The 24,641-nt window shown below is 43.8% G+C and overlaps 2 protein-coding genes across 9 annotated transcripts in view; one reads left to right on the top strand and one right to left on the bottom strand.

The window, feature by feature from the left end:
• Positions 1 to 2,411, bottom strand: part of PTDSS1 (phosphatidylserine synthase 1) — a 58,730-nt gene extending 56,319 nt beyond the window's left edge. Inside the window, exon 1 of one of the 2 annotated variants that reach the window (XM_034763331.1) lies at positions 2,095 to 2,411. In XM_034763331.1, coding sequence (XP_034619222.1) covers positions 2,095 to 2,273 — 179 coding nt within the window. In that variant the 5' untranslated portion in view covers positions 2,274 to 2,411. The remainder of the gene's footprint in view (positions 1 to 2,094) is intronic. The other variant, XM_034763332.1, reaches the window with a different exon arrangement.
• MTERF3 (mitochondrial transcription termination factor 3) overlaps positions 2,086 to 24,641 on the top strand; it is a 28,061-nt gene continuing 5,505 nt past the window's right edge. The window contains exons 1-7 of one of the 7 annotated variants that reach the window (XM_034763336.1): positions 2,086 to 2,222; positions 4,347 to 4,701; positions 8,310 to 8,462; positions 9,466 to 9,655; positions 15,354 to 15,501; positions 16,757 to 16,828; positions 23,889 to 24,050. In XM_034763336.1, the coding sequence (XP_034619227.1) occupies positions 4,371 to 4,701; positions 8,310 to 8,462; positions 9,466 to 9,655; positions 15,354 to 15,501; positions 16,757 to 16,828; positions 23,889 to 24,050 (1,056 nt within the window). In that variant the 5' untranslated portion in view covers positions 2,086 to 2,222; positions 4,347 to 4,370. Of the gene's footprint in view, positions 2,223 to 2,557; positions 2,680 to 3,020; positions 3,340 to 4,346; positions 4,702 to 8,309; positions 8,463 to 9,465; positions 9,656 to 15,353; positions 15,502 to 16,756; positions 16,829 to 23,888; positions 24,051 to 24,641 lie in introns of those variants that run through there. The other 6 variants (XM_034763340.1, XM_034763337.1, XM_034763333.1 and 3 more) reach the window with 6 other exon arrangements.

Here is a 24,641-nt window from a genome sequence, read left to right as displayed (position 1 = left end):
TTGATACTTGATGAGAACAAGGGACGCACTTTATCAAATGTATCTTATTGAGTGCCACACGGGTAGTAATAGGAAAGGGATGCATTTTGTTAGGAGTTTCTAATTAGATTTTTGATTTTCCTCTCTCACACACACCCTTCCCAGTTTTACAAGATTTATTTTGTTACCTTTGTAATTTAACGATTAGCTATATATTTATATTCTCAAAATCAAAGCTATCAAATTACATGTTTTTTTTTTTTAATTTTATCCGCCCTGAGAAAAGTAGTGGTTCTCTCCTCTGTAAATCTCTGTTGGTGTTCAATCAGTAATAAAAAAAGTCTAGTTGTAATCTGTGACCATATACATACAATGTCACCATGATCAACAAGTAAACAGTAAACATGAGTTCAAATCCTGCAAGGCTTTCTTTGGCAAACCCCCCACTGAAATTAGTGTGCTTTGACTAAGGACTGCAGGGTTGCGTCTATAGTGAAGAGAATTCACAAACTCCTGCTCAGGAAATAAAGGTTTCTAGCAATCACCAAGCCAAAGGAGAATCACAAATACATGAGCAAGAATGTGACCCTATTCAGAAGGAGACATTGGCGCATAGACATATGCACATATATACTGGCCCCATTTCTGCAAGGACCTCTGCATGAGTGGACCTCTATAGATTACAAATAAGACCCCAATCCTGCAAACACTTATGCATATGCTTAGCTTTACTTCTGTGAACAGCCCCAGTGACTTCAGTGGGACTACTCACAGAAGTAATGTTAGCACCTGAATAAGTGTTTTCAGGATCAGGGCTTAAGCCTTCACATTACCAGTGGTGTCTCTATAGAAGAAAAAAATTTACAAAAATGATTGCATAAAACAATAGTGTTCAATAAGCAAAAGATGTGATGCTATACAAGAAATGGTGTAGTTGATAAATTTTTTATTTAATAAAATAAGTCCCAGATAACTGCTTGAGAACTATGTTCACTTCAAGGAAGATTTCAACTGATGGTTTACAAAAACATGGTAGGAAACTAAATAACACTGAAAAAATCACACAGAGTTAGACTTTATGGTACTGAGAGCAAGCTTTGTTGTTTGTTAAAAAAAAATTTAAAAAAAGGATATGAATAATTTCTAGTACCTGATACGCTATATCTTGCTAGAGATATAATACTTTTTAAGACACATTGTAATTTGGATTAAGCTCATTGAAAAAGGCCAAAACAAAGTCTTATTTTGATGCCACAGCTATGGTTTGATAAGATCTGTTACAGCTCACTCTCACTAATCCTGAAGAAATTTACCAGTGAGTATGGTAACGAAACAAACAAACCCACCCTCCCCTCCACTGTACACTACCTTCTCCATCAAGAAATAGGAAAAAGAAACGTACAACAGACTTAACAGCATTGTCTTCTGTCATGATAAAAGGGACTAGTATCACTATCACAAGAGATGCCTTGTCTTTATCTACAGTATCAGCACTTAAAATAATCTGAATTTGAGAGGTTCACTCAAAATATGCATTCAGTAATGAAGATCTCAGGTACATAACCAAACATACAGCAAACCCAAATGATTGTACTTCAGATTTACCCTGTGCATAAAAAACACCAGGCAAAGTAAATTAATGCCAGTTTGAATAAAGCCCTAGTACGACAGTCTAGGATGCATCCTCCTGCTGCACTCAGGTGCTTTCCAAAGACAAAAAAAATATCTTCTCTTTGTGGGTATTTTTAGGAGTCCAGGACAGAAGTAATACTTGGCAGGGATGCCTTGACAGCATCCAGAGAGGGCGGGGGGCAAACTCCAGCAGAGGTGCAGAACCCCAGTCGCTCTGTGGCCATGTTCAAAATAACAGCTTGTATTTTTTTTACAAAAAAGAAAATCTGGCGCATGGTAGAGACCAACCCATCCCGGTGTGACTGTCCCCCAGCTAGGCTGCGCCTCCACAAGTCACTGAGCTACTGGCCTGTCGCCTAGCCTGGCAACCTTCATGCCTAGCTAAGTAACCTTCCCCGGCTCGCTCCTCCCATCCAGTCCCTCCCGCATTCATCCTCCCTTCCCCCCTTCACTCTGGGCCGCCCCGCGCCCCGCCCCGCGCACCGGGTGAAGGCGAAGGCCATGAGGCTGAGGATGGTGAAGCTCAGCAGGGTGATGGTGTGGGGCCGGTAGAAGAACTCCAGGGTGATGTCCTCCACCTGCTGCTCGTTGATCATGCGGAAGTGCAGTCGGTAGTTCACATCGTCCTTGCTCAGGGTCCGGCTCCCCACGCAGGACGCCATCTCCCCGCGCGGCGCCGCCCGGCCCGGCCCGGCCGCCTGCTCTGCTCAGCGGCTGCTGCTGCTGGGGAGGCCGCCCGCGGGAGGGAGAAGCGCTCTCCCCGCCCGGGGGCCTGGGCGCGCGGGACCAAACGGGCGCTGGGACCAAGCCCGCCGAGGCGGGGGGGTTGGGGCGGAGAATTACTGCGCGGGGGGAGGGAGCGGCCGGGCCGCGCGGGGAGAGGGAAGACGGTATCAACCCGCACCCGCCGGCAGATGGTCTCGCCCGGGCAGGAAGCGCCTCTGCAGGATGTGAGGGAAGGGGGCGGGCGAGGCAGGGTAGCTGCGCGCAGACCTGCCGGGAGGGGGCGGGGCGAGGCGACAGGAGGAGGAGCCAGTGGCGCGGCTCAAGGCCTCGCCGCCGCCTCAGGTGAGACCCTCCCCGCCGTGGTCACGCGGCNGAGCTGGGCCGGGGGCGCTGGGGATGGGGCGGGCTGCGGGCCCGCGGCCGGAGCTGGGCCGGGGGCGCTGGGGATGGGGCGGGCTGCGGGCCCGCGGCCGGAGCTGGGCCGGGGGCGCTGGGGATGGGGCGGGCTGCGGGCCCGCGGCCGGAGCTGGGCCGGGGGCGCTGGGGATGGGGCGGGCTGCGGGCCCGCGGCCGGAGCTGGGCCGGGGGCGCTGGGGATGGGGCGGGCTGCGGGCCCGCGGCCGGAGCTGGGCCGGGGGCGCTGGGGATGGGGCGGGCTGCGGGCCCGTGGCTGGAGTCAGGGCCGGCGCTGTTCTGCGTCGGTTCCCTCAGCCTGGCACTTCAGGCCGCAGGGCTTCTACCAGCGGGGCCGCCTCACAGCCCCGCTTCCGTCCCTCCGCCGCCCAGCGCCGCAGGGCCTGTGTCTGGGGGGGAGGCTAGCCGCGCTGGGGCACGGACCGGGCCTCCTGCCAGCCCAGCACCTCGGGGGGACAGGCTCAGAGCCGGGCTCCGGGCACGGACGCCCCAGGGAGGGCAGAGGCAGCGGCAGCAACCCAGGCACGGTCTGAGCGTCCCTGCGCCCCCCAGTCCTAGGATGTCTTGGGTTTTAATGACTTGTCTGAGGTCTGTCGTCTCACTTAAAAACAGTGACAATAGATATTTGTAAGGGGCTTTATCAGCTAACGGTTCATGTGATTCTGTAATACAAGAAATGGTGAATTGTTTGATTCCTGGGCATGACACTACTTTGACTGGGGTTATGTTAGAGTCAGACCCTCCTGCTTTTTTTCAGACCACTTTAAGCGCTGCATTATCTATAGGTCTGCTGGGTGCTCCTGCTTCATGTGTCCCGGGGAGCTGAGTGTCCTTGGCACGGTCCTAGCTCTGGGATCTGTCTGAGAGCAGGAGCACATAGTATAACTTTATGTTGGTATAACTTATGTCACTCAGGCATATGAATAAGCCACCCCTCTGAGTGACATGAGTCACACCGACTTAAGCATTGGTGTGGACTGCGCTACCTTGGCCGGAGAGCTTCTCCCCTTGACATAGCTGCATTGGGGGTGCACTGCTGTAAGCTCTCTACTGTAGCCATAGCCTCAGAGAGCAATGTACCTGTTGGGCTAGGGGGAGCTGCCTTGTCTTTCAAGATACAGTATTCATTGCATGCTCATAACCAGACTAAATGTGTTACTGTTTTAATTAATTTATGTGTTTTGGCATAACACCTAGGAGCTTTAGTCGTGGACCAGGACATCCCTGTGCTATGTGCTTGTACAAACACGGAACCAAAGGGCAGTCTGGCAGTGCCCCATCAAGAGACTTGACGTTGTGCCCTGATTCTCTCTCTTTTTCATAAAGAGATTATTGAGAATTAACAAACTTAAGGGAAACAATTTCAGTTTGAGATTTTTAAATAATTTTTATTGTGTTCAATTATGTATTTTCTAGGACATCACATTTGTAAATTTACAAGGCAGTAGAATGACATTATATAGCACAGACCTACTTCTGCTTTAATTTTGACAAAGCTACTTCCTAAACTTTCATCCTAGTTTGTGTGAACAGTGAGATGTATTGCTTTATTTCTGACAATTTTCTCCCTATAATTAAGTGCTCCTTTTCCTTAGCAGGGAACTGTATTTATGTAGAAGATGGCTTTCTGGGCTCGGCAGATAAGCATATGGTGCTCATCAGTGAAAACAAGTAATGTTGCTAATTCTATTCAGCGGCTGAGAAAAACTCACAGAACATGGATGCAGTTGGATGAGTTTTCAGTTCTATCTTTGCTGTGCACTGATAATCGCTTTCTTCAGCGTGGATTGAAGACCTACCGACCTGTATCTTTGGGGAGCCGTTTACAGTCCACCAACTCAAGTAATGGACAAATTGTTTCTTCAGAAAGTAACTTACTTTCTCCAGTAAACCACTACCAGCAGCAAGCAGAAGTAATACCCAGCTCAGATACAAAAACATTATATGAAGGTAAGAAACTTTAAGAATTTTAATTTAACTTAAACTTGAAGTCCACCATGTCCCATCAGTTTGGTGTCGGCTCTTAGTCTCCAAGCGTTCTTGTCCAGTGCATCTAACAAGCTGACACGAACTTTCATGTCCTCCTTCAGCATCTCAAACCACCTTTTTCTAGGTATTCCTCATGTCCCACAGCTACTAGTTCATATATTCTCTAGCCAGCATATCCCACGTCTCGTCTCACATGACTCATTCATCTCAGTTGATACTTTCTCTGCTTTTCTGTGATGAGGGCTCATGCCATTTTATTGCGTAGCCTATCTTACTTAGCGTCTACCTAAGACAGTGGTTCCCAAACTGGAGCTGGCACAATGTTACAGGAGGTTTGCCAGAAAAATTTCCTTAATGGCAGCCAGAGGATCTGGGGCATGGGAGGCAGCAGGTGGGACCCCGTTGTGGAGCAAACAACCCGAGCCCCGTGGAGCACTGAGCGGGCAGCGGAGGGGCCGGCAGCCCGAGCCCCGCGGAGCGGGCAGCGGAGGGGCCGGCAGCCAGCAGCCCAGACCCCAGTGCAGGGCCAGCAGCCTGAGCCATGTGGTGGGCAGGGCAGCAGCTGGGCCTGAGGCACTCAGGTGGCAGCTCGGACCCCTGTCCTTGGCAGACAGGGGAAGTTGGGCATCATGAAGGGCAGAATGAGCAGGGGCCATGCTGTACATGGAGGGTGGTCCCTCACGGGGCACCCCTTTAGGGATGGCCCTGGTGGCGGAAGAAAAGATGTTTGCGCACCAAACAGCCAGAACTATGTTGTAGTCAATGTAGCAGTGTTAAGGTGCCTCAGTAATTCGATACTAAGTCATTTTCTCTGGAGTGCTGTTTTGCTTCAGTGAGATGTGAGTGAATCTTCTCATTTTCTAGTTTGTTGGTTGTTAGCATCACACTGAGGAGATTTAAACTTAAATCCCTGGAAATATTCATTTTTAGGAGGGGGTTCACAAGATTTCACATTTTAGTGAAAGGGGTTCACGGGTTGTTAAAGTTTGGGAACCACTGACCTAAGCATTCTCATTTTGGCAGCATGATGTAGGAACTTCTATTGTTCTGTACTGAAAATCCTGCTTTAAATTTTACTTTTGGCTGTTAACTCATTCAGTCCTGCTCATGCTGGCATATTTGGACAGTCTTTACAAGTTTCACTCAGTTTGAACCCCAGTATTAATACAGGTTTCTGTAATATGAGACAAGTACTTGATCCAGAAACCATGTTGATTGCTTTTAAATCTAGTCAGAAGTTTAGTCTGCTTATCAAAATATCGGACTGGTGGTAAGGAGACATGAATTCTCTTTTCCATTGTGCTACAAACTCGTTGTGTGACCTTGGGCAAGCCACTGAACCACTCTGTGCCGTCACCCCTAAATAAGGATACTAACCTCTGAAAAGGGCTTTTAATGTGTATGGAGAAAAATTGCTATGGAAGTACTAAGTATGAGAATTATACTTCATTCTTATAATAGCATTTACCTGCAACTGTGAAATAAGGTATTAGAGATTGTTTTAACCCTTTATATCACTCATAACAATGTATGTTAAACGATTAGTGTGTTAAAACAGTAGTTTAAACACACTAATCGTTTAAACTGTTTTAGATACTGCTTACAGGCCTTTCTTCCCCACAGCAGAGAGGTGGGCTATGAGCATAGTACCAGGAGCCAGGAAACTGAGTTTTAGTTTGGTTCTGGCAAAGACTCCTTTTTGTGTCCTTTGGCAAACCATTTTCTCCTTCTGCAAATGGGGAATGCTAGAAAGTGATTTTCCTAAACTGTGTTGACTTGTCTGGCCTACACTTGCAGCTAACCCCATGTACAACTGAGAAGGATTGGATCCTCCGTAACTGTAGTGCAAAGTGGGTGTAAATCTGGTTTAGATGAGTTGGCTTTCATCCAGAGTGTATCAAAGTAGAGATTCTGCAGTCAGAGGTGTAAATAGGTGGAAGTGTAGCAAGCTGTTTAGTGACCCATACGATGTGCAACTCACATATGTATTCTCGAGCAACATGTACCTTTTCTAGCATAGACCAGGACTTTGTGGTTTTAGACATTAATTAAGCCCTACAACCCCTCTGTGAGGTACTCCAACTTCCATGGAGTTTTGTCTGTTTATGCCAGGGCTGAATTGGTCCCAGAAGTGCAGATAGGTATATTAGGATGAAATGGAGAAAAGAGAAACTTCTGCTGGAAAATCATCTAAAACTCTATCACAGTGAGAGTTCTGTATAGACTGTGGAATAGAGGTGCTAGAGGCCATGTCTCAACTTTTAGGGCATTTAAAACTAGACTCTACAAAGTATGGGAAAATCTGAGGAACAATTCTGCAGTTACAGTGGCAGATGGACGATATAACTTATAACTCTACCTTTTATTCTGTCTAGCCACACTGGCTATGCACACTAGCTGGATGTTTATGCTAAAACTATCACTACTGAAGAATTGAAGTGTTGACACATAGAACCTTGTTAGAGGGACACACCATCTACTTCATAGCTCCTAAATAGATACAGTTTCAGGGACTCCACTAGTCCCGAATGTCCATGCCAGTTTTGTAGTTTTTCAGTTTTATTTTCTTTAAAAACTAACAAAAAAGAAGTTTCTCCCTTATTGTTGTGTGAAAGACCCACACAACTGGAGAAACTTTGAAACAGAGTATGTGAGAAATGCTGACAAGTGTACAAAATGGAAAAAAGTGTTTTTCTAACTCGTTTCAAGACAGACAACAAATTACTGTAACAAGAGTAGGTTTAAAAAAAAATCAGAAGTAAGAAGAAGGATTGTCTTGTGGTTAAGGCACTAGACTGGGAATCAGGATGTATAGGTTCAGTTCCCAACTCTGCTATAGACTTTGTGTGCAGTCTTGGGTAAGTCACTATTTCTGTATCTGAATTCCTGATCTGTTTAACAGAGATAACAGTAATTCTGTACCTTACAGGGCTGTTGCAAAGAGGTGTGCTAATATTCTCCAGGCCCTTATAAATTTAAATGTCTCAATTGATGTGGCTTTTACAACTTCCCTTGTGTGACTTCTATATAATTCAATAGATCTCACTATTAGGAAGCTTTTTGGTGATATTACTACAGCAGCATCAATCCAAGGACCTTAAGATACATTCCAACTATTAATTGTGCTTCACCGGCTAGAGATCTGATATTATCCATATTTGATGGGGGAACTGAAGCAAAGATTGAGTGACTTGCCCATGTTGCACTGTAAAGTTCTGCTAATACTTACACACATGCTTAGTTTTAAGCACATGATATTACCACTTGGATGCTTAAAGTTAAGCATGCAAAAAAGCTTTTGCGGGATTAGCAGGAAGTCCTGGCTGAGCTAGGGAAAGAATTGGTCCTTTGAGTTCATCACATTACAGCTAATTATGTTTCCTGTTGCCTGGTAATCAGAGTTGCCTCACAGAAGAAATACCCTAAACAAGTAAAAGCAACAACATTAGTAAAATCATATTTTGAAAATACTTTAACTTCTAGTTCTTGAGACAGACTGGGAAGGTACTGGAAATTCTGATAGTTTGTCAAGAAAATCTATTAACATTTCTCTTCTTAATGGATTCTAGTTTGGGAAGATACACCACCTTCATCTGCTTTGGAAGAGATCTCTGAAGAAGAAGCTGTGCAGATTGTCGCTGAGCCACCCCTTCCCCTTGGTTCTTTCACACTTAGAGATTATGTTGATCGTTCCGAAACTCTGAGCAAATTAGTGCTTTTGGGTAAGTGTAATGATGTTTAGGCAGATTATTTGTGCTTGGTGTGTTGAATAGTCCTTAGTTTATATATTGATCTTACTGACTTAGCAGTAAACTTGCAAATCATAATTTTGTAGGTGTAGCAACGCACAATCCAAGGTAGAGGGGAGAGATGTAGGACAAATGAACACAAGTAGAGGCTGTTCATGTGGGTTACCAGCAATGTATGTTAGTTTGGGACAGAATCTGTATTCCTCAGCTGTTGATCTAGCACAAGCTAGGGGCACTGAGAGGGCGTCACCTGCAGCTCCTGAGGGTAGGGAACACCTTGCTGTACTCTAGCAGCCTCCATCCCTCTGGGCTCACTGAAGAAACTGGCTGTGGAGAAGCTGCAACTTTTTCCTTCTTGGTAGGAAGGAAAGTTACCATCATGCAGGGCCCTAAAAGTGAGAAAAATTAAGAGAGGCAGGGCGGGAGAAATGGGGAAAATCGTGACTCTCTCAAAAAAGACCTCAAATTGAAAAAGAAAGATGCCTGAAGTCAAGGTGATCTCATCCTCCCTTCCCCTCCAACCTTCTTTAAGTGCAAGAAATGCATGGAATACAAAAATGACGTGTGGGAGGGGAGATCCAAAAAGATTTGGGACTTGTCTACACTATACCAGACAGTTGTAGATTTTAGTCCTCACTAATGTGCCGTGTGCTAATGGTCTGTGTAGGCCCTGCGGCCTTGCACTAAAATTTCTCTAGTGTGTATTAACGTAGTACTGTTTGAAATGGGAGTCTGGTGGCACCTTAAAGACTAACAGATTTATTTGGGCATGAGCTTTCTGGGTTCTCTTCTGAATATACAAGCTATTGTGACCATAATATCTTGAGCAATCAAAATATTTTGTCTGTATGCACAAAAGTTGTATTCAAGACTTCATACAAGCAGTGTAGCATGTACTTACGTTTCTTATCTCTTCCTCATAATTCATTTAACTAAGCATTCAACTAAAGTAGTGTCTGTGATTTATTTGCTGTAGGAGTTGATTTGTCCAAAGTAGAAAAACGTCCAAACGCAGGCCAACTCCTACTGAGACTGGATTTTGAAAAAGATATAAGAAAAATACTTCTGTTTCTTAAGGATGTGGGTGTAGAAGATAATCAGCTGGGGCCATTCCTGACCCAAAATCCATACATTCTTGCTGTAGACATGGACGCGCTAGAGACAAGGTAGGTCTTTCATGAAACAAGCCCAAGATCCATTAGTCCTATACCTGCTAACTATAATCACATAAACCCAATCCCTTCTACTTTGATTTACCCATCTATAAAATAGGTAAAATATTACAGTGGGATTTTGTTGGGTCTAACATGTAAATGCTTTAAAATCTCAAATGGGCTGGTGCTTGGAGTGCAGGACCCTAAGTAAAAATCCACACACAATGCCTCCCTCCTCATCTAAAGCCACCCAATTTCTATGCACCTGTGCTACAAACCTGTTGGTTGTCCCATCTTTTCTGTGCCCCCACCATTCCCATCTCAAATTTCCTTCTGCCTGCCCACCTGTTCAGGGATCTACACCTACTGATGTCTGCCACTTCTACATGAACCAGGAAATAAGGCAGGAAGGAAGTTCAGCTTTCTAAACAGGGAGCAGAGAGATGCAGTTATAACTAAGGTTGTGCAGAAGGCTGCTGGTGCCAGAGTCAGTCCAGACTATGGAGGGTAATCGGGACTATGGGAGCTAGGTGCGGGGCCCTTGGGAGTTGGAATCCTACAGTCTCATAGATCTAAGTCTGCCACTACTCAGAAAGGTAGAACAAAATTTCAAAAAAATGTATTAGACTGGGAACCCTACAACTGTGACATTTAGGTAGGTGGGAACATGTTTGAAATTACTCTGAGAATGAGAAACTGTAGTTAAGTCACAACAAAATTCTTCTACCTGGCTATTTTGCGGGAGTGAGTCTGACTAGCAGAGGACAGAAAACAAATGAAGAAGCTGGAAAGATTTGGGCTACTCGCATCCTTTTCCAGGAGCCTGATTTCTATGTCATGCCCACCTGCTAAGATGGCTTACTCAATTCTCTAGGCTGATATAGCTAAACCTAGCAGAATTGCAGTTTACGAGCTGCCCCTGGCCAGAGCCGGGTTGGGGAGAGCCATGTTGGCAGCCCCGGGGAGCCTGGGTCCCTCCACCTGCCCTGGGCGGAGAGCTCAAGCAGCCCCCGGCCCGTGTCTGTGTCCCCCAGGTGCCCTGCCCAGGGCAGGTGGAGGGACCCAGGCTCCCCACAGTGCAACTTGGAGCCGCAGCCCGGCCACAGTAAGAGCTGGGCTGGCTGCTGTGGGGAGCCGCAGTGGACCCTCCACCTGCCCGGGGTTGGGGGAGGGCTGAGAGCAGGCCCTGGCTGTGTTCCCGCCCGGCTGAGGGCAGGTGGAGGGTCCGTGACTCCGATGCGCCTCTTCCCGACCGGGCTCTAGCATGGGGGTGCCTTGGAGCCTCAGCCCAGCCACGGTAAGTAGAGCCCTGCAAATCTGTGGATGTCCGCAGATAATTTTTGCAGCTCGCGGATCGACTGCGGATACACATTTTTTGTATCCACGCAGGGCTCTCTATTAATAGCCCTGCACATTTGCATGACAATGGCCCTGATGGTGGATTTCTCAACTCCAAACTGATTCCCGACTGACCGGTAGCAATCTGATGTTGCTAGTTTCCACAGTGCGATCGTCACTCACTTCTCCACTGTCAATGCAGCTCTCATTTTGGTTTTGCTGTACTGGAGGACTGGGGCAAGGTCAGCATACAGATCCAGGAATGTAGCCTTGCACATCTCAAAATTCTGCAGCCACTGCTTATCATCCCATGCCTTAATTACAATGTGATTCAACCAGACAGTGCTTGTTTCTCAGGTCCAGAAGCTGTGCGCCACCATCTGCAGCTGCTCAGTGAACACCATCAACAACCTTGAATTGGTTCTCACTATGTCCCACAGCAATCTGTCCTCCAAGAAATCATCATGTTCCCTGCTGATTCAGCTCTTCTTGTAGCTCTGCAAATACTGGAGGATTGTGTGTCCTGTGCTTGCAGTGCTCATGTCAAGAGTGCAGAACTGTGTAGGCTCCATGCTTCTGTTAGTGATGGTGGACAGTGAGGAGGGCCTCACATGTCTGTGGAATATTGAAAAAAGGCATGAAAATTATGATCAATGGTTCTCAACCAGGGGTCCAGGGCCCGCTCGGGGGCCGTGAGCACATTTCAGGGGGACCGCCAAGCAGGGCCATTGTTAGACTTGCTGGGGCCCAGGGCAGAAAGCCAAAGCCCCATCACTTGGGACTGAAGCCCACATGGGCTCTGAGTCCCACCACCCGGGGCTGAAGCTAAAGCCTGAGCAATGTAGCTTTGTCGGGGCCCCTGTGGTGTGGTGCCCCAGGCAATTGCCCTGCTTGCTACCCCCTAATGCTGGCCCTGACTTTTATATGCAGAAAAAGAGTTGTTGTGGCACAGGTGGGTTTTTTTATAGCATGTTGGTGGGGGCCTCAGAAAGAAAAAGGTTGAGAACCCCTGATATAGCTGACATTGTGGGATGGAGACAGTTGCCCACTGGGAAGTTGACCCCTTGCTCCCAGTCATCCTTGCACAGCTCATTTCTGCCCCACTATGTGTTGCCAAACTTTCCCAGAATACAGTGCGCTGGACAGTGGTGGGTTGCACACTGGGATTCCCACCAATGGTGCACCGCACTGCATCAATACAAGTACTCCCGGTGAGTACGCATAGCGCCGATGCAAGGAGCGAAGTATGCACAAGCGACATACTAAGTGCTTTGGTTTTATGCTGATGTAACTTGCCATAACCGAAGTTCATAGTGTAGACGTGGCCTTAATTTTCTTTACCCAATTTATGCAGTTTGTTTACTGTGGTGAGGCAGTTACTGAATGCTGAAATAACTAGTCCGTTTCACTTTCTGGCCAAGTTCACTACCCCAGTGCTAAGTTTGTGCTAGTACTGCAATAGAATGGGCTTTTTTTTTTATTTATTTAGAAAGTTTCCCATTTTTTTTAATTGGTATAGGAATCAAAACTTGGTTTTGCCTATGCCTGCCTGTATTCTGCACATAACAGATCTGTCTATCCAATAGAGAAATTCCTGAAAGCTAGCATTTAGACTAGAAATGCTAACAAACCTGTAATTGCTGCACTCTTGCTAGCTGTCACAAGATCAATACCTTTTTTCCCATGGAGCAGCAATATGTCTGTACAGAAAAGACATCTATATCACATTCAATATGAAACCAGTATTTACAGGTAGAGCTGTGCTGCAGTATGCTTACTTTGGAGGGTCTGCAGCTGCTTCTAATTTTCTCAAGATACTCTCTTTAGGATGATAAAGTCAACCTAGCTCAGGTGTGAAGTCAGACTTTCATTTTGGTGAATGTCCTGTAATGCCATCTGGCTTGCAAAGTTTAAAGTACACTCCAATTCATTTTGAATATACTAAACATTTGATTTGAGTGAGTTTATCTTTTATTTAGCATTCATAAATGCTTTCATGGCACTTTAAAAATAAGTTTGTAGTGCAGAGGATATAGCAAGCTGTATGTTGAATTAATATGTAATGTATCCTTTGAATTAAAGAAGCAACATCACCTGTGCCTAAACACTTAAATACAGATGGACACAATATTGGTTACATCACTCTCTGGAATGTTTTATTGTTATGGATCCCATGCTGCCAGGAAACAAAACAAAAGTTTCAACAGATTTGGCATTTATGACTTGAGATAAACACTGTAAAAGTAAAAACATTCCATAATTCATAACAATTCTGACAGTTGCAAATCAGTGTCTGTAGTGCAGCTGCACCAGATATGTTTATTTTGAAATACTGTTAATGGTGACTTGAATCTTTAATATGCTTTATACAACTGCTGATCTGACAGGGTTGCCAACTCTCACAGGATTATCATGAGTCTTGTTCGTGTCTGTCTTAAAAGTCTCAGCTCTTAGTGTCAGGTGACCACATGAAAATGTCAGCTGTACTTTTAAAATTTGTTTTTAAAGTAAGTTTCTGGCTCTCATGGTTTTGCAGAAAAGCTTGAAACCATAAAACCTAATGACTCGCCAAAGAGAAAGCAAAGAAAAAGAACTCCACAATCCTTTGACTTCCATTGTGAAATTTTAAAAACCATTGTGTGTTTTTTAGAATGTTTGGGATTGGCAATTTTGAGCATATGATGTATTTAAACTGGTCTTGAACAATCCATTCATTGGGGTAAAGAGGAGACTTCCTCTGAAAATGGGAGACCTCTGCCATTAGTTTAGGCAGAAGTCTGGGTTTCATTGCAAGGAATAGAGTATCTAGCAAATTTTAAGTGGAAGAAGTGCAGCAGAGTAAAATTGTGATAGGAAAATTTTCTTTTTAGAACCCTATTGGCAACAAACTGACAAGAATTAGGTCAATTTCACTTTGTTGCTTGGGTTGGGGACCCCCCAGGTTACAACACTGTGAAATTTCAGATGTAAATATCTGAAACTGTGAAATTGACTAATTTTAAAATTGACCGAAATGGACTGCATTTTGTAGGGCCCTACATGTAGTATTTAAATAGAATTCCATTTTCACTGACTTCAGCAGATGGAGAGTAAATAAACCTGTCTTAAACATAAAAATGTTACTCATAGACTTTAAGGTCAGAAGGTACCATCATGATAATCTAGTCTGACCTCCTGCACATTGCAGACCACAGAACGTCACCCGCCCACTCCTATAATAGACCCCCTAATCTCTGACTGAGTTACTGAAGTTTTCAAATAATGATGTAAAGACTTCAAGTTTCAGAGAATCCACCATTTACATTAGTTTAAACCTGCAAGTGACCTGTGTCCCATGCTGCAGAGGAAGGTGACACCTCTCCCCTTCCCAGTCAGATTGGCAATGCTGCAGAAGAAGGCGAAAGCCCCCTCCCCAACGGTCTTTGCCAATCTGACCCGAGGGAAAATTCTTTCCCAACCCCAAATATGGTGATCAATTAGACCTTTTAGAGCATGTGGGCAAGACCCTTCCCCCCCCCCCCCCCCAGCAAGACAGTTGGCAAAGAATTATCTATAGTAACTCAGAGCCCTCCCCATCTAGTGTCCCATCACCAGATGATGGAGATATTTACTGCTAGCAGTTGCAGGTCAGCTACGTGCCATTGTATGTAGGCAGTCTCATCATACCATCCCCTCCATAAATGTATCAAGCTCAGTCTTGAAGTGAGTTAGGTTTTTTGTCCCCACTGCTCCCCTTGAAAGGCTGTTGATCAACTGTTTCTGTGTCCTGGCAACCAGATATTTTATAACTTAATCTTGGGGCCAATGACCAAAAGTAGAGATCTATTATAACAAAAATAACTTCTAAATCTAAAAATGTTTGTTTTACTTTTTTGTGGAAGGTTTCTCCATACATGGCATTGTATGGTATTTCTACTTCTGTGATATTGGCATAATAGGACTGTGCAAGGGAGGATGGTATTGAGGTCCTTAAGTTTGACTAAAGCAATGAAAATGTATTTCATTAAAATAAGCAGAAGGCAATGTATATTGTCATAGCCCCATGCCCTGATGTGTATAAATGCGTTCTTAATCTGTGAGTCAGGCTGGTACTTAAGCAGATAACTATTTTAACCTGTATTTTAAGTACAGCTGGAAAGAATTAAAATCTGTCTTCAGTATTGACATTTTGCTCTCATATTTTGCTTGTAGTTAATTGGAAGGGATGGTATTTTGCTTTTATGATAACTGCAGACTTCCCCCCCTAATTATTTCTGGCAGGGTTGTATGTTAATATTAAAACGTGTGTTTGCAAGGTATCACTGAGGAATTTGAGCAACTAGTTGAATATATGGAGGCAATAAATGTTCACTAATTGTTTGCTCTTTCCTAGAGTGGCTTACCTAAAATCAAAAAAATTTGGTAAGGAAGCAGTTGCACGGATGGTCTCGAGAGCTCCGTTTTTGCTGTCTTTTTCGGTGGAAAGATTGGATAATAGGTTGGGTTTCTTCCAAAAAGAACTTGGACTAAGTGTGCAAAAAGTAAGTAATATACCCCTACATACTTATGTATTTTGTTAGTGAAAGTAGGCTAGACTTGAAATATAGGTGCCCATAGATAACCTCAAAATACTTCTATAGTGTACGTGCAAGGTTGTTGATTGTCATTCTCATGCTGTTGCTGAAGTCATGACTTTAACTCCCCCAGGCAGGTAGCTTGAATCTTTATCACTAAGGATCCCAAAATACTGCCTCTGAAGGCAGTATATCTGTGAACAGTGTCAAATGCGTATACAGCTTTATCATCTGATGCAGCATCAGAGGATTGATCCTACTGTTAATAAATAAAACAACTGACTTCATCTTTTTTTAAAATGCTGCAATATAATGAGGGCCTTAAGTACATCATATAGTATACAAATACCATACCAGCATAACCTCCTAACACTGTGCTTAGCCCAGAAACCTATTGGATGTACTCTGCATGGTTGCACAGGAGACCAGATTAGATGCATGGTCCCTTTCTTTATGGTCTTCAAGGCATTATCAGTCCATTCAGTCTTCTGAAGCATGTAGGAGTTGAGTTAATTACTTCATTCAACGGCTGCTCCTTAATTATCAGCCTCCAAAGGGTGTCCTCTGCTCTTTGGCTAGAAAGATAACTGGAATAGAGCCTTGAGAGTGGTGGGAAGGGGAAGAAAATCCAAATAGTACAAAACCACGATGATATGTGTCACACATGTCTCTGATTGGTGGTTAAATTCTTATTTGTCTCATGATGATAACATAGAAAAAGGATATGCTGCTAAAAGTCTTTAGGAGACTATGGTGGAGAAATAAAGTGTACCAGGTGATAAAGTCCATACAGCGACCAGCACCTTAATGTTTCAAAACTGACTGGCTATCTTAACAAAAGAACAACTCTTAAGAACTATCAAAGAATATGGAGTTCAATATGCCTTTGTCCGTAGGCCTATTTTAATCCCATCCTCCTGCTGTTTCGCCATACCTTTCAATCCCATCCTTTTTTGAATGGTGAAATTTGACTCCAGCTATTTATTAGTACCTTTCCTCTTATTTTTTCCTTTCTCTTCTCTCTAATCCTGGTGCTGGAGATACAATGAATTTTCAAATGAAAGAATTAATTTCCTCAGACTAGAGTTGAAATTCAGGAGCATATGAGTGTAAAAATCCAAAAAAACGTTTGTGAATTTAAAATATGTATCTGATTTACATGGATGGATTTCTAACAGTTGTGGTTTCAATAACAATAATCTTTCCCATTTTTAAATTATAGACCCAGGATTTAGTAGTTCGTCTTCCAAGGCTACTGACTGGCAGTCTTGAGCCCATAAAAGAAAATTGGCAGGTAAACTTAAAAACCATCTCATAAGTCAATATATCGTATAGCTATGCTAATTAAAATACAGATTTAAAATTCCTTAGATGTAAATTCCACACAGGAGGTAATGTATTTATATGTACGTCTAAAACCACTTTAAGGATCTTTCTAGTAAAACTGTTTTGATCTTTAACATTCAGGTTTCAGAGCACACGTGCAATAGCACTTTGTTTTGGTTTTTTAAAATTTTGGACTTAAAGGATTCTCTGGACGTAATTTACTCAGTTAAAAGTCCTGTTGACATGAACAGGTATCATTTTCTGAGTAAACAGTGAAAGATTGGGCCACTATCTTTTCTTAACCCAAGCTGGCAAAAAATATAGTAATTATCCCTGAGGATTTAGGAGCAAGAAATATGCAGCTGATTATCTTCTCTTGGTAGGAAGCTGAGCTGCCAAAAAGTGGATTTGACACCTATTATCTGATAGCAGATGGTCATTATTAACAATTGTTGGATAAATAACTTGCAATTCCATAAGGACTTCTTTCCCCTTTGAAAATGTAAGTTGTGTATTGCTTTAATTATTGTGCTGTCACACCAGCCAGGCCAACAGCATGATGTGCAGTAACTCAATTTGAGAAATCCTATTACCATATAATCCATAAATGAATAAAAATCTATTGTTTTGAGTTGGAATAGCTGCTCTGAAACTCCTGATCATTGGAAATCTGCCAATCTGGAAGGGGTGTGGTGAGGGAGGAGGTTTGGAAAGGAGCAGATTGTTTCAATTAATAGCACTTTCTTTTTAATGAACTTTGAATCCCCAATCCGTGCAAGTAATGTGTCGCAATGAATGTTTTTGAAAAGCCCAAGTTTGTGTCTGTCTGTCTAATGAAGTACATAGTGTTGCTGTCCTTAGCTTTGTGGATGGGAAAAAACAGTTCTGATTAGTCACTAATTAAATCTAGTAATACTGTGGAAATAAATCCCCTGAAGGCTAGATAATTCAGGGACTGCAAGTGAGATAGTCTTTAATCTTGCAGACTTGATTACAGTCTATAAGTACCTATATATGCAGCAAATATTTAATAATGGGCTCTTCAGTCTAACAGAAAGAGGTATAACACAATCCAGTGGCTGGAAGATGAAGCTAGACAAATTCAGACTGGAAATAAGGTGTACATTTTTAATGGTGATAGTAATTAAATATTGGAACAATTTAGCAAGAGTTGTGGTGGATTTTCCATCACTGACCATTTTTAAATCAAGATGGGATATTTTTCTGAGAGAAGTATCTGGTTAATCTGTATCCACAAAAACAAAAAGGAGTCCGGTGGCACCTTAAAGACTAACAGATTTATTTGGACATAAGCTTTCATGGGTAAAAAAACCCTCACTTCTTCAGATGCATGGAGAGTCACTTCATCTGAAGAAGTGAGGTTTTTTACCCATGAAAGCTTATGCCCAAATAAATCTGTTAGTCTTTAAGGTGCCACCGGACTCCTTGTTCGTTTTTCTGAGAGAGAGATTCTGGGAATTATTTTGGGGAAGTTCTGTGGTCTGTGTTATACAGAAGTTCAAACTGGCTGGCCAGAGGTCCCTTCTGGCTTTAGAATCTATGAAACTTTAGATCAGTAGTTCAAATCCAGCCTAGGTTGGTAGTGGACAAGAGTTGTTTCCGTCGGACAATTGTTAGATGGTCTGATGGTTCTCAGGGCACCTGGGACTGAGAGTCCTCCTGCCTCTGCCATGAGGGTGTCTTGTCTGTGCCTAGCTGGGTATTAGCTCCTTAACACTACCAGCCTTTCAGCCACCCAAGTACTCTTCTCTGGGCTATACTAGCCCTGTTTTTTGCCTTGCAGATTTGGTGCATCTGAGTTGCACAGTCTGAAGCATTCCCCTGTGGTATCCAGCCCATGACACTAGTTAATCACAGAAATGCCAGGTCCTCTGCCCCAAAAGGAGCAGTGTATCCCAATTTACTAGTTTTACCTTAAATCACCACTCCTGTATAAACACAACTTTAGTAAAACAACAGAAGGTTTATTTAAGAAAGGAGAAAGTCTACTAAAAACAAGATGAAGTGATGGAAACAAAAGGTTACAATACAAAACAAAATCAAAGAAACCCTTGGTCTGCACTTAATAGAAGTTACTTTTCCTGTCTAATAAAGTAGTTTTTCTCCCAAAAAAAGTTCAGTCTGTTGCAGAGCTGGCTGGCTTCACAGGATTGAGGAGCATCCAGTTTTTCATGAGAACACCCCCACTTCTTAAGTTGTCTCCTCAGTAAGGGCTTGTCTACAGTGCTACAGCGGTAGTGAAGATGCTACTCAGCTGACAGGAGAGTTTCTCCCATCGGCATAATTAATCCACCTCCCTGAGAGACAGTAGCTTCTCCCGTCGACATAGCACTGTCCACATGGTCGGGGGGTGGGGGATAATCCTAGACTTTAAGATCAGAAGGGACCATCATGATAATCTAGTCTGACCTCCTTCACATTGCAGGCCACAGAACCTCACCCACCCATTTCTGTAATAGACCCCTAACCTCTATCTGAATTACTGAAGTCCCCAAATCATTATTTAAAGGCTTAAAGTTACAGAGAATCCACCATTTACACTAGTTTAAACCTGCAAGTGACCTGTGTCCCATGCTGCGGAGGAAGGTGACACCACTCCATTCCCCCCAGTCAGATTGGCAGGATTTTAGGTGGGAAGGCTGTGACAGATACAGAGGCAGCAGTGGTAATCACCCAAGCAATGGAAGAGACAATGAAGATGACTGGATGTGGAAGCTCCAGGATGAACACGATCCTGGAGCGGATACCTGAAAAGACCTTTGTTTGTATGAAGTGCCACCTGATAGAGCTGATGGAAAAGAAGATCTGAAGTTTGGAGATGCAGGTGGAAACTATGGTTGAGTTTCGAAGAGGATTCGAGCAGATGATGGAGGGAAGGCAAGAGCAGGCTGAAGGGAAAAGTCAAGACTTGCAGATGAAGCTGGACTGAAGTACTGTAAGGGGAGATTACTGGGTGAGAAAAGTGGCCAGAGGAAGCATGTGACTACAAGAACCAGGCAAAGGAAAAGACCAGCTAGTGAAGGAGAAATAGAGCTCAGGAACAGGTTTGCGGAGTTGGTGAATGAAGAAGGGGCATGGCAGGCAGTAACTGAAAGTGGGAGGGCAAGGAAGAAGAGAAGAGTGGCTAGTCCTATAAGAAGAGGGGAAGAGTCAATGGAGATACCCAGAGTTCAGAGCCCCAGGAAGGATACAGGATGACTTGCAGAAGATTGTAAGAGAGAATAAAAGACAAGAGGACTTGCATCCAAAAAGAACAGGAGGAAGGCTGGAGAATCACTCTATCACCAGGAAATGGAGGTCTATGTGATTGTTCTTCTTAGTAGGGAGTCCCCAGACCCAGGCCTGTCACCAGAGCTGATCCAGAGAACAGAAGGGTGTGCTGTCTGCCAGGAGCTAAGATATGGGATGTAGAGGATCCTAATGGGAGCAGGAAAGGATCCACTGACTGTCCTTCATGTGGGAATAAATGATGCAGTTAAATGCTTGCTGGAACGTATCAAGGGAGACTGTGCCAGGCTGGGGAAGACGCTTAAGAAATGGAGGCTCAGGTGATCTTCAGTGAGATTCTACCTGTCCCTAGAGGAGAATGAAGATGAGACAAGATTATAATGATCAACTGATGGCTCAGGTAGTGGTAATAGAAGGAGGGCTTTGGGATGTTTGACTGTTGGGAGGCATTCATGGACAGAGGACAGTTCTCATGGGGGTGGACTCCACCTGAGTAGTGAGGGAAATAAACTTCTGGGATGGATGTTGGCAAAACTGATTACAAGAGCTTTAAACTAGAAACTCGGGAGATAGTTGGGGTATGCTCATGTAATCTCCACAGCTGATTTTAACATTGAGAAGGAGGAAAATCAAGAAAGGATACAACAATGGATAAAGGAACAGCAGTGGGTAGGAGAATGGACATTAAAAGAAAAAATAGTGCCAATACCAATGAAGGTACCAGTCAGGTAGGCAATACTGGCAATAGATTTGTGTACCCAGTTGGGTGAGGAATGTCGGTGAAGCTAAGCAGCGACAATAAAAAGATGTTCCTACAGTAATGCCAGGAGCCTGGGTAACAAAATGGAGGAACTAGAACTATTAGTGCAGGAAGTGAAACCACATATATAGGGATAACAAACATGGTGGAATAGTAGTCATGAGTGGAGTACTGGTATTGAAGGGTATGTGCTGTTTAGGAAAGAGAAATAAAGACACAGGTGGTGGAGTAGCATTGTATATTAATGATGAGATTTACTGTAAAAAAAATTAGAAGCGAGGGAATGGATAAGACAGACAGAGGGCATGTCTACACTTGCCATTTAAAGCGGAAAAAGTTCCTTTTTTGCACAAAACCCATGGGAGCGTCTACACTTGCCAATGACTTTTTGCAGTAAAACTCAGACTTTTCATCGCAAAAAGAAAACCACCTCGATGAGAGGTGTACAGCTCTTACCAGTGATGCTTTTGTGGTGATGTGCAAGTGAAGACACGTTCTTCCTGTTTACACAGCTTTTAGCCTCCAGAGGATATCCCACAGTGCCTAGATGACCACTCTGGCCAGCAGCTCTGCTGCCAGATAAACAGACATCCATCCCTCCAACCTGCATGAGCAAGCATCTCAAACAGGTGATTAAAAGAAAGCAGAAAGCCTACAAGGAATGGAAGATGGGATGGATCAGCAAGGAAAGCTACCTCTTGGAGGTCAGAAAGTGTAGGGATAAAGTGAGAACTGACAAAAACCAAGCAGAGTTGGACCTTCCAAAGGGAATTATAACCAATAATAAAAGGTTTTATAGCCATATAAATGAAAAGGAAAGAAGTGGGACTGCTAAACACTGAGGATGGTGTGTGTGTGTGTGAGATTAAAAATAATCTAGGCATGGCCGAACACCAAATCAAATACTTTGCCTTTGTTTTTAATAAGGCTAATGAAGATCTTAGCGGCAGCGGCAGGGTGGCTAATGGAAACGAGGATATGAATGTAGAAATTACTACGTCTGAGGTGGAAGTCAAACAGTTTATTGGGACTAAATCAGGGAGCCCAGAAAATCTCCATCCAAGAATATTAAAGGGAGTTAGGCTGATATAACTACATTGCTCAGAGTGTGGATAAACAAAAAAATCCACACACCTGAGCAATGTAGTTATACCAATATAAGTCTGTAGGGTAGACCCAGCCTTGGAATTCTGCTTCTGGGCAAGTGGAGGTGGTTATATTGTGCAGGGATAGTATTTCTGGAGGTAAGTCTGACTATTTCCCTCTTTTTTTCGTTCACCCCTTATCACCCAACCAATAACCTTCTCAGGCTATCAGAAGAAATATTGTTTCTTGTGTTTCCTTTGGTTTGTTGTCCCTTGTGTCATCAACCACTAATCAGGATGGAGGTGGAGGCATAAAAGGATGACTGTTAATGAAATTGTGGGTCATAGGCCTGGGATGGCAGACATAGTTAATTAATACAAGTATCAGAGGGGTAGCCATGTTAGTCTGAATCTGTAAAAAGCAACAGAGGGTCCACCTAACTGTTAGTCATAAAGGTGCCACAGGACCCTCTGTTGCTTTTTATAGTTAATACAATAACTCCTTGATTAACGTTGTAGTTATGTTCCTGAAAAATGCGACTTTAAGCGAAACGATGTTAAGTGAATCCAATTTCCCCATATGAATTAATGTAAATAGGTTAGGTTCCAGGGAAATTTTTTCCACCAGACAAAAGACTACACACACTTTAAGTTTTAAACAAACAATTTAATACTGTATGCAACAATGATGATTGTGAAGCTTGGTTGAGGTGGAAGTCAGAGGGTGGGATATTTCCCATGGAATGCCTTACTGCTAAATGATGAATTAGCACTAAGCTGAGCCCTCAAGGGTTAACACATTGTTCATGTAGCCTCACACTCTACAAGACTGCACAAATGGGGGGAGGGGAGACAGCATGACAGACAGACACACCCTGTGTGTGTGTGAGAGAGAGAGAGAGATGCACATTGCCCCTTTAAGTACGCTGACCCCACTCTAAGTACATTGCCTTTTTAAGTAGATCAGCAAGTTGAGACAGCAGCTGCTGCCAGCAAGCTCCCTCCCATCCTGAGCCCTGTTGTGTCCCCTCCCCTGCTCTGTGGAGATGGGGTAAGTGGTGGCCAGAAGCAGGGGGGAAGGGGACACCCTGACGATTAGCACCCCTCTTCTCCCCTCTCCCTCCTTGCACAGCAAGCAGGAGGCTCCTGGAAACAGCTCCAAGGCAGAGGGCAGGAGCAGCATATGGCAGTGGGGGGGAGGGACAGCTAAACTGCCTGGCGATTGATAGCCTGCTGGGCAGCTGCCGCACAGGGAACTTAAGGGAGCAGGAAGCTGATGGGGGTGGGGGGAGGACTGCCAGTCCACCCCGGTTCCAAGCCCCCACCAGTCGGCTGCAATGGGCTGCGCTTTCTGCAAGCAGTGAACAAAGCAGGCGGCTGCCAAACAATGTTATAAGGGAGCATTGCGCAACTTTAAACGAGCATGTTCTCTAATTGATCAGCAACGAAACAGTGTTAACTGGGACGACTTTAAGTGAGGAGGTACTGTACAATTAAAAAAAACCTGAGAATGTAAGTATGAATACAGTTAATCTGTGAAATGGGGATAACAACTCTCCTACCTGACATGAGATAAGATTAAATTTATTTTTTTGTAAAGTGCTTTGAGATCCTCAGTTTGATTGTGCTGTAGTATGAAAGTGCAAAAGTTTTATTATTCAGCAACCTACCAGATCACGTGTGTTTATATCCTTTTTGTTGAACACCATCAGTGTTCATGGTGGTCTATAACATAAATCAACTCAGTTTCTGTCCCTAAGCAGTTTACAGTCTAAACATGGTGGTCGCGATAGTTTAGATACCCACAGCAAGATGACCAGTGATTGCAATATCTTAGTAGTACAGATAACTTTTTTTTTTTAAATATAACAAGTTTCAGTGATGTGTTAAGAAAAATCTAATTATCGTAGCTGATTTATTATTTCTTTTTTCAGGTGTGCCAGGTTGAACTTGGTTTTCGACGTAATGAAATTCAGCATATTATATCGCAAATCCCCAAGATTTTAACTGCAAACAAAAGGAAGCTAACAGAGACTTTTGACTACCTGCACAATGTAATGGGCATTCCCCACCACATCCTTACTAAATTCCCTCAAGTAAGAGATTTAAGAATTGTAGGTTAAAGTGTAATTGCCGTCAAAACAAGCAGGTTGATTTCCTTCACTGAGCTAGCACTGAGGGCAAAATTATACAACCGCCAGAATCCACATGGATTCTTCAAGTGATCTCTGGCAGCAAAAAGTAGTTTGGGGCTTTGCTTAAATTTGAACAATTTTTATCAGTAATAATTCACTCATGATTAGTTCAGTGGAGCAACAGGAAGTTGTGCTAAAGATTTCAATTTGGGAGCTCATTTAGTACTTTTTTCTTCCTTGGTCCAGTGAACATAATAATCTTGTTTTCTATGGTTATGACAGTGGTGACCTCTACTGGGTGATTTACAATATAGATAAGTGCCTGCTATACTGAACACTGTTGTTGGAGCCTTCATCATCTGCACCTCCGATACTCAGACTGAGGCTAGGTCTACACTATGGGGGGGGTGTTGACCTAACATACGCAACTTCAGCTACGTGAATAGCGTAGCTGAAGTTGTGTATTTTAGGTCGACTTACCTGGCTGTGAGGACGGCGGCGAGTTGACCGCTGCCACGCTGCTGTCGACTCTGCTTCCACCTCTTGCCACAG

The sequence above is a fragment of the Trachemys scripta genome, chromosome 2 (assembly GCF_013100865.1).
Source record: "Trachemys scripta elegans isolate TJP31775 chromosome 2, CAS_Tse_1.0, whole genome shotgun sequence".
NCBI lineage: Eukaryota > Metazoa > Chordata > Testudines > Emydidae > Trachemys > Trachemys scripta.
The sequence above is the reverse complement of the archived record's forward strand: the minus strand, read 5'-3'. Positions and strand labels throughout refer to the sequence as shown.